Source organism: Cottoperca gobio, chromosome 15, assembly GCF_900634415.1.
Source record: "Cottoperca gobio chromosome 15, fCotGob3.1, whole genome shotgun sequence".
Classification (NCBI taxonomy): Eukaryota; Metazoa; Chordata; class Actinopteri; order Perciformes; family Bovichtidae; genus Cottoperca; species Cottoperca gobio.
The window spans coordinates 4,420,606-4,434,760 of NC_041369.1; the positions used below are offsets into that span (position 1 = coordinate 4,420,606).

Consider the following 14,155-nt stretch of genomic DNA (forward strand, 5'->3'; position numbering starts at 1 on the left):
GCACATCCACAAAAAGTCTGTTGGAAGGGGGAAATGTGGCAGGAAACGCTGCACAACCAAGAGAGATGACCGCAGCCTTAACAGCATTGTGAAGAAGAGTCGCTTCCAGAATTTGGGGGAGCTTCAAAGACAGTGGACTGAAGCTGGAGTCCAGGTATCAAAAGCCACTGTTCACAGACGTGTCCGGGAAATGGGCTACAATAGCCGTATTCCCATGGTCAAGCCACTTCTGAACTCAAGACAACGGAAGAAGCGTCTGACTTGGGCTATGGAAAAGAAGCACTGGACAGTTGCAGAGTGGTCCAAAGTCCTCTTTTCAGACGAAAGCAAGTTTTGTATTTCATTTGGAAGTCAAGGCGCCAGAGTCTGGAGAAAGGCTGGAGAGGAGCAAAATCCAAGTTGCTTGAAATCCAGTGTGAAGTTCCCACAGTCAGCGATGGTTTGGGGAGCCATGTCAGCTGCTGGTGTTGGTCCACTGTGTTTCATCAAGCCCAGAGTAAATGCAGCTGTGTACCAAGAGATTTTAGAGCACTACATGCTTCCGTCTGCTGAAAAGCTCTATGGAGATGAGGAATTCATTTTCCAGCATGATCTGGCACCTGCCCACAGTGCCAAAACCACCAGTAACTGGTGTACTGACCATGGCATTACTGTCCTCGATTGGCCTGCCAATTCCCCTGACCTGAACCCCATAGAGAATATGTGGGGTATTGTGAAGAAGAAGCTGAAAGACACCAGACCCAACAATGCTAATGAGCTAAAGGCTGCTATTGAAGCATCCTGGGCATCCATAATACCTCAGCAATACCACAGGCTGATTGCCTCCATGCCACGCCGCATTGATGCAGTAATCCGTGCAAAAGGATTCCCAACCAAGTACTGAGTGCATTAATGGACATTTTCAAATGTTTGATTTTGTTTTGCTGTTATAAATCTTTTTTTTTTACTTGGTCTGAGGAACTATTCTAATTTTTTGAGATAGGATTTTTGAGTTTTCTTAAGCTGTAAGCCATAATCAGCAATATTAAAATAATAAAAGGCTTGCAATATTTCAGTTGATTTGTAATGAATCCAGAATGTATGACATTTTTGTTTTTTTAATTGCATTACAGAAAATAAAGAACTTTATCACAATATTCTAATTTTCTGAGACAGTCCTGTATATGTATACACTCTTGCGTTCAGGACACAATGTTACTGTCTGTAAATCTGATATATGAGACTGATCACCATGACACATCATGGCTGATCTGCTGACAACTGGCCGGTTTGGACCGGTGACCGATCGATCAGTGACTCTAATTATAAAGCCCCAACGGGGAACAAAGGATTAAGAAAACCTCACAGAAACAGGAGTAGAGGGGAATTGATGCATCCTTTGTATTATAAGTTAAATGCTACTAAGTTTCAATGGTCTTCTTTGCACGCATGAGCTACTTGTTGTCTATTAACAAAGTAAATGTTAGCTAAACGATAAATGTTTTCAGCGTTCGTTCTCTTTACCTACAGAATCATTAGATGACTTGACCTCCATGGTGGTTAAGCTATTTGGAGAAGTGGAAAACAAGAACGTACCGGTCCCAGAATTCCCTGAGCACCCCTTCCAGGAAGAACACCTCAGAGTGAGTCTGTTACTGATGTCACACTGTACACTCTCTACACTTATACTGCTGATATGAAAATACCTTTTCAATGCTTTGCTGGAAAATGTATTCATGCTATAGATAATGAAAATGTTTTCATATATATATATATATATATATATATATATATATATATATAGAGAATATATAGATAATAATATAAAAGATAGATATATTATAAAATATATATATATAGTAAAAAGAATATAGAAGAGATGAAAATAAGATATATATATTAAAAGAATATATATTATAAGAATATAATAATATAAGATATATTAAAATAGAATATATAAGATAGATATATAAAATATCTTATATATTAAAATTATTATAGAGTATATATTTTAAATATATATATATAGATATATATTTGTAAAATATATATATAATAATATATAATATATATATTAAAAAAACAAAAAAAATAGATAATATAATAATCAAATCTTTTTATTTTTGTGTTCTGTTGCAGCAATTCTACAAATTGGGTCCCTATTTAAAGACATCAGGAACCTGATATGTGACCTTTCCCCCTCCCGGACCTACAGAAGTACTACAAATCTAACCCAGGACATTATCTGGGGACATCCTGATTGCGGTCACGAGGACCCGGAAGTTTGGTTATCTGAGCTAAAATCCAAAGGTAGGACATAAAGTCATACCTCTCTGACAGGCACCAGTTCATCTCCATTAATAACTGCAAATCCCCCACCGCTCCCCTCCCCCAAGGTGTCCCCCAAGGTTCAGTTCTCGGCCCCCTCATCTTCATCCTGTACCTGTTCCACCATTGGTCACATAATCCGCAGTCATGGTCTACAATTCCACTGTTTTGCTGATGATATCCAGCTCCTCATCTCCACAAAGTCTATCTCCACCGATACCCGCTGTATCCTGACAAACTGCATCACTGAAATAAAATCCTGGCTACAAATCAACTTCCTGAAACTAAACTCTGAAATCATCATCATTGGACCAAATCCACCCTCAACATCGACAGTTCCTCAGTTTCCACCTCCCCTCACATCCGGAATCTTGGCATCATTTTTGACCAGACCCTCTCCTTTGACAAATACACTAAACAGCTCACCAAGACCTCCATCTCAAAAACATCGCCAGTCTCCGTCCATCCCCCTCCTCATCCACGCCTTCATCACCTGGACTACTCGTTTGGACTACTGTAACACCTTCCTCTATGGTTTACCCTCAAAAATCATCAAAAAACTCCAATACATCCACAACTCCGCTGCCCGTCTTCTCACCCACTCCTGGACCCGTGACCACATCACCCCCGTCCTCTACAAGCTCCACTGGCTCCCCATCCCCCAGATAATCCAGTACCAGATCCTCCTCATGACCTACAAATCCCTCCATAACCTGGCCCCCTCCTACCTGACTGACCTCCTCCACAGACACACTCCCACCTGCAGCCTCCGCTCTGCTGCTGCAAACCTCCTGTCCCCCCATCTGGACCAAGCTCAAACCCTGGGGGGGACACGACCTTCTCCATCGCTGCTCCCACCCTCTGGAACTCTCTACCTTAACCCCTCAGAGACTCCTCCTCACTCGCCACATTAAAAACTTCTCTTAAGATCTGTTCAACACGTCCTTCAAACTCTGACCGGCTCTTCTCCTTATCCTCCATTTTTATTTATTTATTTTGTCTGTCAAGCATCTTTGAGTTACAAGAAAAGTGCTGTACTAAAGTCTAATTTATTATTATTATTTTTAATAATAATAATAAATTAGAGCTCCAAGATGAGAATTTGATAAAGGTGCTGAAAAACTGGCTCAAACATGGTTTGCATGATCAACTTTTCACACCTCCAAAGGGGGTGGGGGGGGTGTGTTTTTCTTTATTTAAATGATATGACTATATACGAATATTAAATCAAACAAATATTATTCAACCGTAGTAGTTCTGTAGTACTCAAGACGTTGTACTAAACTTAAGATGTTAGATTTGAAATGTACTCATGACTAACTGAGCCATGATTATTATTTTTAAGGCTGGGTGAACACACTTGTCGGAGGACAAAAAGAAGGAGCCAGAGGATTCATGTTCTTTATCATCAATGTGGACTTGACCGAGGAGGGTCTCCGTAAGTACCGTTGTCTGTACATGAACTGTAGTATTAATATTTTGTGATGGGGTTTGCATGTGGATGTGATTATTCCCTATAGTGGTCAGATTAGTTTACACATGAGTAAATGAAATCCAGATCCTTTTCAATGAGGCATGTTACCGTTAAAACATTAGTATTGTGGTGTTTTTCATTCAGATAATGAACTGGTTTTCTTTGCATTATTAAAGTTTGTAAACTACTGCATCTTTTTTGACCCGTTGTCGTATAAATTAAAATATTTCTATAAGAATTTTGGGGGAGAAGTTGTCAGTATTTTATAGAATAAAACAAAATGTTGGTTTTACACAACCACATGCCTGTAGTAAAACAAGAAACTGATCTTTTTGCTTAGGTCTCTTAATTTGTTTCCACACTGTCTGTCACTGCAGTGCACGTTGAGGACATCATCTTCCACATGTTCCAGTACATCCAGAAACTGCGTACTGAGGGACCTCAGGCTTGGGTGTTTAACGAGTGCAAGGTAATTAATGTCTATTCAGCGACAACATCTCAGACTGAGACCAACTTGACCTACTTATTTCTGGTTAGTGGAGAAACTAATCGTTTCTGCTGTCAAAGTATGTGATGCTCTAATGGATTCAAACTTTCCAGCTAGTTCCACCATCTTATCTGCTAAACGCAGCCATGTCCAATGAAGCAGGATATTATTAATTTTCTATGCTACACTGTAAAAGTCTGTTGTTTACAATAAATGATCTAGAATAACGTGGAGATTAAATTCTCTACATTTCTTTAAACTGTATGTAACTGTTGTATATGTTGTGACTTCACCTGTTGCATCCTCCATCTCTGTCTCTCCGTAGGATTTAAACAAAGTGGCCTTCAGGTTCAAGGACAAGGAGCGACCCCGTGGCTACACTTCCAAAGTGGCTGGTCTTGTACACGTAGGTCCCCTCTCCATCTGCATAGGTTGTTTCCAGGGAGACACAATGCAGCTCTTTGCATCTGCCTGGGGCTGCTGTTGACTCTGTAGTGAGAGAATTTAGATTTTGCAGACAGTCAGTTAGGTTTGGCATTTATATCTAAGACCGTTCCTGTATGACTGTCGCAGCGAGGCTCATTGACTTAAAGGGACAGTTGGCCCCGAAATCCAAAACACATTTTTCCTCTTTCCTTTACTGCTATTTATCAATCTAGATGAGGGGTTTCCAAAGTCTGAGACTGTAGCAAAGCTCGCAGACAAAACTTGTAGAAGGCGCCCCCTCACCCCCCATAATATACTTTCTTAGTTATTCCTGGAAGCCTCACGAATCATAATTATGAAGAAAACAGTGACGACTCTCTGAACTGTCTCTTTAACCAATGAATTTAGGCCATTCTTACTACTTCTTTATAACTAATGTAATAACTCATTAAATATATTTTTTGTTCCATTTATTGAGCTTTTCCTGAAACAGTTTAGAGTTTCATGTAGGAACTATTTTCTTTCAACCAAACCGCTGATCACTGCGCAGAAAGAAGAGAGCTCACCTGAGCCAGCTAACGTTACAGCTCAGCCGAGGAAGAAGTCATTTATGTTTGCATCTCGCACTGTCATGTCATTTTTCAAACTTCAAATACCCGCAACACTTTCCCCAAATGTTTTCCAGTTAATCTCCCCACCTCAAGCAATACAATGCTAACAGCCATGAGCTCTGTGTGTTTCAGTACTACCCTCTTGAGGAGGTTCTGGCAGCCGAGTATCTTTTGGAGGACTTCAGGCCAGATCTGATCGAGATGGTGCTGGATAAGTTGAGACCAGAACATGTCAGGTCAGTGCAGAACAACGACTGTGGCCATGTACAGACAAGCTAATGCAATCCATGCACTCGCTGTAACGATCTTTGTTTATTCCTATTCCTGAGTATAACAGTTATAACATGTTATGGTTATTATCACAACAAACTCCAAACTTCAGGAAAATCCGTTAACACTAAGCCAATCTTAGTGGAGTGTTAGTAGGATCATTTCACTAACACACCACTGAAGGAAGTGCGGCTTCAGAGGTGAATGATTCAATAAGTGACCAGTGTGAATAATGTGTATATTTACACAAGAAAACAACTTTAGATGTAATGTGTGTCTTTGTGCATAACACCAGACATACCTCAAAGTCTTCTGCATGTTTACAACTGGTATCTGTGACTCATAATAATATAGATTATAAATTCAGATGATTCTTTTTATGACCTGCGTGCTGTAACAAAGTGCTGTTGGTCTATTGGAAGTCTACTGATGTTTAGATGAAACCGCTGTTTAATTATCTGCCCGACGGGTCAGTTTGCTGTATCAGGAGATGGATATGTGTGCTCAGCAATACATTATCAAGTGTAAGCTCTCTGAATTGAATATGTTGCTATCCTCATAGGATTTTACATAAAAACGGATGCACTACTTTATTTTACGTTATTGGTCTATTAAATAATCTTTAGCTAAAGCAGAGCTAGACTGCTTGATGTATGTTGGTAGACCTAGTTACCCATTTATGACCTAACACTAAGTAATGATCTTAAGATAATCTCAGTACAGTTGGAATTACATTTTTCCTTTTGTTGTCCATTTTTGTGGAATGACACTTTGAAACTGTTGTTAGTTTGGTATACATTAATTTTGTTTGTTAAAGAGTCCTACCATACCTAACGAGAGATTCATGTGGTGGAAATAGAACAATCTTCTCTGTTGAAACCCGACTTTGAGTCTTATGTAAAAGTCTTAGTCTAGCGTAGCTCAATCAGCAACCTTCGCTTCTGAAAAGTGACGCTAACGTGGAAGTTTCTGTAATGGCCACTTGAGGCTCCAAAAGAGAGGTCAGGTTTAGAAATAAACATGTCTACAGCCCGGTACGAAAAACAGTTTTTGGTCTGTTTTGGTTTCTATAGCTAACAACTGTACAGGGGGGAATGTTATATAACTTACCTGTTTAAATGATATTAAGGCCTAAAGTTATGCATAACTAAGTGTCGCTATTGCCACTTTGTGATTTAAATAAATGTTTAGGTCCCAGAGAAACGCACTCTAAATGCAGCACACTGAGGGAATTCTTAACATGGCTCATCAGTTAGAGGCAGACAAGTTGTCAATGGATCTCCACCACCTCAGACATGATCCACATGAGATACTAATAGAAAAGCACCAACTTGTGCCGCGGTTACAAATGGAAAGTATCTAATCGGCTCGGACGGAGGATTTTGTATCCATGTAACGTGGCCTGGTTCACTCCTTTTTTATTTTCCAGAGTTGCAGTGGTGTCAAAGTCATTTGAAGGGCAAACGGACCAGACAGAAGAGTGGTATGGTACGCAGTACAAACAGGAGGCCATTACTGCAGAGTCTATTGAGGTGAATCAAAGCACACATCGGCCTGTCACGATAGTTACGCTACGAACTTATTGTACGATATATGGACATGACTTCCATCATTTTTATGTTATCTAATTATCTTACGATATATGGACATAACCTTGAATGCACCAACAAGATGCCAGAATAAACAGCAGGTTTCCCCTCCCTTATTAAACTCTGGCACAGACATGGCTCATTTTCCACAACAGACCCAGAGTCCATTTTATTGTTTTGGTTTTATTTAAATTATATTTAAATATTTCTTTCCGATGTCCTGAATATTCTTAGGAATTAGAAGTTCATTACTCTTTGAAAGGGTTTACTTGCATTATTATGGTATTATCTTTACATCAGTGGCATAAGTTGGTCTTAAAATGGCAATAATGTTGTTTTATTGCAATTATATTTGCATAATATATCTTCCAACAAAAGTAGTTATCGTGACGAGCCTCATCATACACAATACTGTGAGTCTGTTTTCTGCTTTAGACTATGCTTTCTTATTATTATATGTGTTTTAGAAATGGGCAAGTGCAGACCTCAACAGCAAGTTCAAATTGCCCATGAAGAACGAGTTCATCCCGACCAACTTCGAGATCTACCCTCTTGAGAAAGACTCTCCGTCCGTCCCCACTTTAATCAAGGCAAGTGTTTTTACTGCTCAGCGCTGTCAAAGTACTCCAAGTAGTGTCGCTCTTCATTACCTAACTGCACTGGACAGTTGTTATAAAACTGTTGTGCTTTCATATGCTAATAAGGTTTTGTGATTGAACTAAGATATTAACAACGGTGTACATTTTCAATTCTCTGAAGGAAAGATTAAATAAAAGCCCTTTTCTCTTATTGCTTAAAGATTACATTGTAATCTGTTGATCAAAGTAACTTTGTTAACATCGTGTGATCAGGAAAGTGAACTCCCTGCTGGTGGTGTGTAACTGATGTGTGTCTTTTCATTACCAGGGACTGCAAACAATTACCCATTGCACAGAATGTACATGAATATGAGAATGAGAATGGCCTGTGTTCATGTCTTCCAGGACACTGCTATGAGCAAAGTGTGGTTCAAGCAGGATGACAAGTTCTTCCTGCCCAAGGCGTGTCTGAACTTTGAGTTCTTCAGGTGCGTAACGAACTGTGAACCTTTTTGTATTTCAGCTGAAACGATAGAGAAAATGTCTTCATCAGTCAATCTGCTTTACTTTGTGATATTTAAAATAAGTAAAAGTACTATTACTAATACAATGAGGAAACCATCTCTGTTAATATGTTTAAAGAAATGTGGCAACAGTGTGTAGAAAGAATATCAAGATGCAGAGGAGTATTTCCCCCCCCCAACAATTCCTGTAGCTGTACAATAACAAACTACTTGAACGTTTCAAAGGAACTGGAGGAAATGTTAATTTTACATTAACAGTATCTTAACTTTCTGCCAGTATCCATCAGATCCGATCAGTAAAGATTGAGGCTCTCACCTCCAGATAAAGACGGGAACAGAAACATCTCCAAACTGCAGCCACTAAGAATGTACTGGAATCTGAACATGTGATATTTTAAAATGCTGATTTCTTAGTGGTAGTTTACTGTCATGTAAAGTGGCTTGGCAGTCCTTAAGTTCACTTCATTTACAGAATTGTAGGTTTTTTTTAATGAAATGATCAGCTTTAGAAAAGTAAGATTTTTGATGTAGCAAATGCTTCAAAATTCCTTTACTAGCTGCTTCCAAAAACTCAGGAAAGAAATAGTCTTTTATGTTTAAATTGAGTGAAATCTGGTTGTCCCGGTAGCACAGGCGTCCCATATACAAAGACTTAGTCCTTGCCCACAGCGGCCACTGGTTCGAGTCCGACCTGTGGCGTTTGCTGTATGTCATTCCCTCTCTCTCTCTCTCCTTTCACAATCTGCACTTCTCTATCATAAAGGCATGAAAAGCCCAAAAAATGTAGTAGTGTAAGTGCAGTGGGATTCTCTAGCACTGTGGTCCTTCTGAAATCTCCTTCACATCTTTCCATGACCTCATCATGTTTTCCATGGAGGTCAAGGAAAAGTGGTTAGGAAGGAAAGAAAGGCAGAGGACGTAACTTTTGTTTAACTATTCGACCGCAGCCTCAGTACCAGACCAAACATCCTGCACGGGAACGTTGGTTATTAGGAATGTAACGGTACAAAGTATGATGTGTTCCGTATGGTACAATATCTCTACGCTTTGTCTCTACGCTATGTTTGACCCCTGCCATTTTCTCTACAGCCCGTTTGCGTACGTGGACCCATTGCATTGTAACATGGCATATTTATACCTTGAGCTCCTCAAGGACTCCCTCAACGAGTATGCATATGCAGCCGAGCTAGCTGGCTTGAACTATGACCTCCAAAATACCGTCTATGGGATGTATGTAAGTATTCAAAATCCCTCCCCATCACCCTCACACTGCATCCCAGACCTTACGTCTCCGACCTTTATCATCCTCAGACTGGGCTCCTGTGCCTCAGCCAGGCCTGGGTTGACGGGTCGCTTGAAGCCATCTGTATGGCCAGATTGGAAGGTTTTTCCACGCAGGATGATACAAGAAAAGTTTAGACATTACTGAAAAACTAGTGTATAGGATAGTTTGTCTGTTGTCAAAATATTTGATGATTTGAAACTCATGGTAAACCTTCCAACTCAGACCAGGCCGGTCCAGCCTCTGTTCTGGCTGCATCTTCCTCTTCATTCTTCCTCAGTCCTTTTCTCTTTTTGCTCACTCACCTCCCGCAAAACCCTACTTGAGGTAATTATTTCCTCACGTTGTCAGGCATACCTAATCATTGTCGTTTCTCTTTTAGAATATTTATGGTTAAATGCACACCTGTAGTCTCATCAGGTGAAGCGTTGCACCAACGCCGTTGCAGTTATGATTTAAAGGTTGAAAACATTGGTGGCATGAGACGGAGTATAGCTGTCTGGCTGGTCACGAGGCTGCATATACATACTCTCATCATTCTTCTCATACTTGCATTGCCTTGGTTTAGTTTCTTCTCTTCATCACTCCTCATTCTCAACAAACATGTATTGTTTTTGTTCTTTTCCCCCTTCCATTAGTCGCTACATATACACAGATCCCCTACACTGCAACATGACCTACTTGTTACTCAGGTTACTGAAGGATGATTTAAACGAGTATTCATATGCAGCCCGCCTGGCCGGGCTGGTGTATGGCGTATCCTCGGGGATGAATGCCATCCTCGTAAGTAAGCCGTTTGAAGTCTTGAGGGAAGTGAGGGCACCGATGAAGGGTCTACTTTGAGGCTTTGGCAGAGTGTGGAAATGGCTTGGGTTTTCTTCGCTGGGTTTGATTATGCGAAGTGTTGTTTCCTCTTCCTCCAGCCTGAAGGATGTATAGGACTCTCTGCATGCTACTGCATTGTATTCCCTGCAAACACCAACTTAATGTCATTTAACTGTAGGATGGCTGAATGCAGACCTCGCAGCTACTATATTGACATTTTATTTCTGCTTATGATTACAAGATTTAGCTCTAGGAATTATGTTTGAATCTGTTGGTTACATTTCATCAGAGGAGAGCACACATGTCCTTTTTATTTTATTGTTTAAATGCCTTGACCCCTCAGTCTCTGTCACACTTTTTTATTTCAAAGATTAGTGTTTTAAAAATGTATTTAACATAATGGGTTTTCATTTTAGGCCCACGTAGTAAAACGACTCGCATTTAAAACTTTGTGCAGACTTCATGTTTACATTGAACGCTCATTCAGTCAAAGACACGTGAGTGATGTTACAGATGATTTTAATGTAGGGATATGCATCAGATGTTGCTACCTTCTGTAGTTTGACCAGAAATACTAGTCTGTTATTATTATTTTATGTGGAAAGTGAGACGGAGATGACAGCCAGCAGTGTTTTGATCTGATAGGAATCAGGTGTGGTGTACATTTAAAATACAATTTGGTAAAAATGTGATTAGCAATTTCAAACGGCTTTTAGAATCTGTGCAATATATTTGTTTGGGAAATTGTGCTGAATTTTGACTTCTGTTTAAACGTCAGGGAAGTTGGTCGTTAGGAACACCCAGAAGTTAATGTTGCAAAGTAACCACTTTGATTGGAGCTGGTTTGCGGTGGTGTTTTCTGCTCTCTTCCTTCAAGCTTTCTAACCGCCCTCACACTCTGCACTCTTTGTCCTGTGACCTACTAACCTGCCTTCATTAGCTCTGAACAGTGAATTCATGATTGCTGTGTGTCCTTAGAGACCTATATTCAACAAACTGTGTGTGTGTAGTGATGTGATGGGCTATATGGAAGTGATTTGAGTCAGCAGCATTGGTGAGGCTGGCCGGGTGTTTGTCAAGGTTAATGATGTTAGGAGAGATTACTTCCAACAGGTGTCACCGCAGGGACCGAGCGACAGGGACTGGGGAGGAATGTGATGAGTCTGAGAGCGTAGCCGTGGAGCTGGAGGTTTTGCTGAATCATGAAAGCCCATAAGGGGCAGATGACATTGCAAAGTGGAGGCTTAAAATAACGTTGACTGTTATGTATTTAAAATACATAGAAACACTTCATCATCCACCGTTTGACTCTCTAAGAGACGACAGTGAAACGCACTGCAGGTGATGATGATGTCGTGCTTCCTGTTATACATCAGCATTTTGTTACTTTTTCTTTTCTCCACGTTCTAAGTTAACAGCAATATTTTAGGCAAATATACACATTGCATATTTTGTGTAGCAGCGGTGACTCACCTTAAGCAGGGCAGAGATGGGCTTTACTTGACAATCATTTGGTCAACCAATGATTCCACACATAATAAATAAACGGGTCAAAGTTTGCGGCTCACTTTATCGCTCTGTTTTATTGATAATGCACCTTCTGTCTTGTCTCTGCCTGCTGCAGCTGTCTGTTAAAGGTTACAGTGACAAACAGCACATCCTGCTGAAGAAGATCGTTGAGAAGATGACCTCCTTTGAGATTGATGAGAAGCGTTTTGACATCATCAAAGAAGCGGTAAGCTCTGACTGCACCTCCATCATCGGTACCAAGTTATGTTGAATCTTTTTGGATCAAATTAAATGACTTTCAATCTATTGAACAGCTCAGTTTAACTGCCGGGTATTCAGAGCATATTATACTCTGCTTACGATACAAGAGCAGTACCTAGCAGTCTTTACGATACACTACTGAAGTTTTGACAAACTCCAGTTCACAAAGTGTTGAACCGCTTTCTCTCCTTTAGTACATGAGGTCCTTGAACAACTTCAGAGCCGAGCAGCCTCACCAGCACGCCATGTACTACCTCCGTCTACTAATGACAGAGGTTGCTTGGACCAAAGACGAGCTCAGAGAAGCCCTGGATGGTGAGGATGGATCCTCGTAATCTTTCTTTTACTTCTGTCTCCGTCTCCCAGCGTGTGTGGTGCTTATTAGCCCCTTTCTCTACTGCTGGCCAAACTGTGCATCTGTTCTGTATTACAGTGAACTCAGTCGAGCGCTTCTTTAGGCCTGCTAGGTGTGTGAGGCTGAATAACATGAGCCTCTTTCTTTATATAACACTTGTATTGGTCGAGTGCACGTGTTAGCAGCGGAAGATGTCTCGGGCAGGGAGCTGTTTTTGTCCGGTGCCAAAGTTATGATTTTAGTTAGTTATATTTTAGTAATCAAGCATTCTACCGATTTTATTTAATAGAGTAATCTTATAGGAAATACTTTTGCAATAGTAAATATACAAAAGAGAAAATAAGAGGTTACCTAAAATGAATCGGTTTCCTCTTTAGAAAAAAATAATGTTTGTATTGTTTAAATTGGATACAATGTCTATGAGAACTAAATCCATCTAGTACGTTTAAGTACCTTTCTATTACATTTTAGGTTTTGAAGAAAACATTTTTGTAAATGCAATTTTATTCTAACTATTTTAGATGAAAGAATTTCCATTGATTTTTAGTATTCAAGTTTCTCAAGGAATCATTTCCGAGCTAATTTAATATTCAACAAGTTTGCGTGAGGAGTCAAATCACCAGAGAAAGCGTTGGCATTAAGGCTAAACCGCCCATTTTAAAGTCTCCAATTTCAAGTAAGACACGAGCAGCGATAAGCTTCTTTCAGCAGACGAACGTAGGCATGCTTGTCCCTGCTGTGTTCCTTGGAGTAGTTCCTTGGAGTAGTAGATTTCCCCGAATATCGATCCCTGCTCCCAGTCACATGACCCGATGTGTTCCTGAACATTTCAGAGATGGACTGCATGCGATAAAGAGACTTTAGTGACCAACTTAGTTATGTCCGTAAGAAAGAAATATCACCATCTCAGTTTTAAAGGCTTGAATTTCTGGGCTAAAGTTTGAGTGTGTTTGGCTTACAGCTTCTCTTTCCCTCCTTAAATCCTCATTTGAATGCTGTTGTCCAGCAGATGCCTCCCTAGCTGTAGTGTTTCCTCTCTGCAGTGCCAGTCGGGAACCTGAAGGGCAGACTGCTGTATTTATTTTTAACACAGAGCTTACACAGACTGTCCTCAAATAACATGAGACTCAAGTAACCTGCAGCCCGGTCACCAGGGCCTCAGTTACCCACCGTGTCCCCTTATCAGTGTCCGTACCCTCCGGCCGTCCCTGTATGGGGTCTGTGAGACACTTTCAGTCTCTTTTTTGTGTGTGTGTGTGTGTGTGTGTGTGTGTTGCTGTGGACACACAATCATTTGGATAAAATGTGTTTATCTCTGTGTGTGTGTCCCTGTAGTAGCTCATCCTTGAATCTGGGTCAGACGTTGCTTGAATTCAGATTGGCCGTGCGTGTGTGTTTGTGGTCTTGTATGATTGTTTAACGCGTGGCTGCTGTTGTTGCTGTGTGATGACATTGCTACGCACACGCTGCAGTTATTCTGTTTGCTTCAGTCTTGATGGCAGCTTGGGAAATTGCTTTTTGATTGATTGCTGTTGTCTGATCTTTATTCCAGATGTAACTCTCCCACGCCTCAAGGCCTTCATACCTCAGCTTTTGTCACGGTTGCATATTGAAACCCTTCTCCATGGCAACATCACCAAGGAGGTTTGTCACTGTT

The 14,155-nt window shown here is 40.5% G+C and overlaps 1 protein-coding gene across 1 annotated transcript in view; it reads left to right on the top strand.

The window, feature by feature from the left end:
- Positions 1-14,155, top strand: part of ide (insulin-degrading enzyme) — a 31,627-nt gene that overhangs the window by 6,397 nt on the left and 11,075 nt on the right. Inside the window, 15 exon segments of the mRNA XM_029450567.1 lie at positions 1,510-1,622; positions 2,119-2,172; positions 2,174-2,236; positions 2,238-2,289; positions 3,653-3,745; positions 4,159-4,250; positions 4,594-4,674; positions 5,438-5,541; positions 7,005-7,107; positions 7,632-7,754; positions 8,148-8,230; positions 9,356-9,500; positions 11,998-12,108; positions 12,338-12,458; positions 14,051-14,142. Coding sequence (XP_029306427.1) covers positions 1,510-1,622; positions 2,119-2,172; positions 2,174-2,236; positions 2,238-2,289; positions 3,653-3,745; positions 4,159-4,250; positions 4,594-4,674; positions 5,438-5,541; positions 7,005-7,107; positions 7,632-7,754; positions 8,148-8,230; positions 9,356-9,500; positions 11,998-12,108; positions 12,338-12,458; positions 14,051-14,142 — 1,430 coding nt within the window.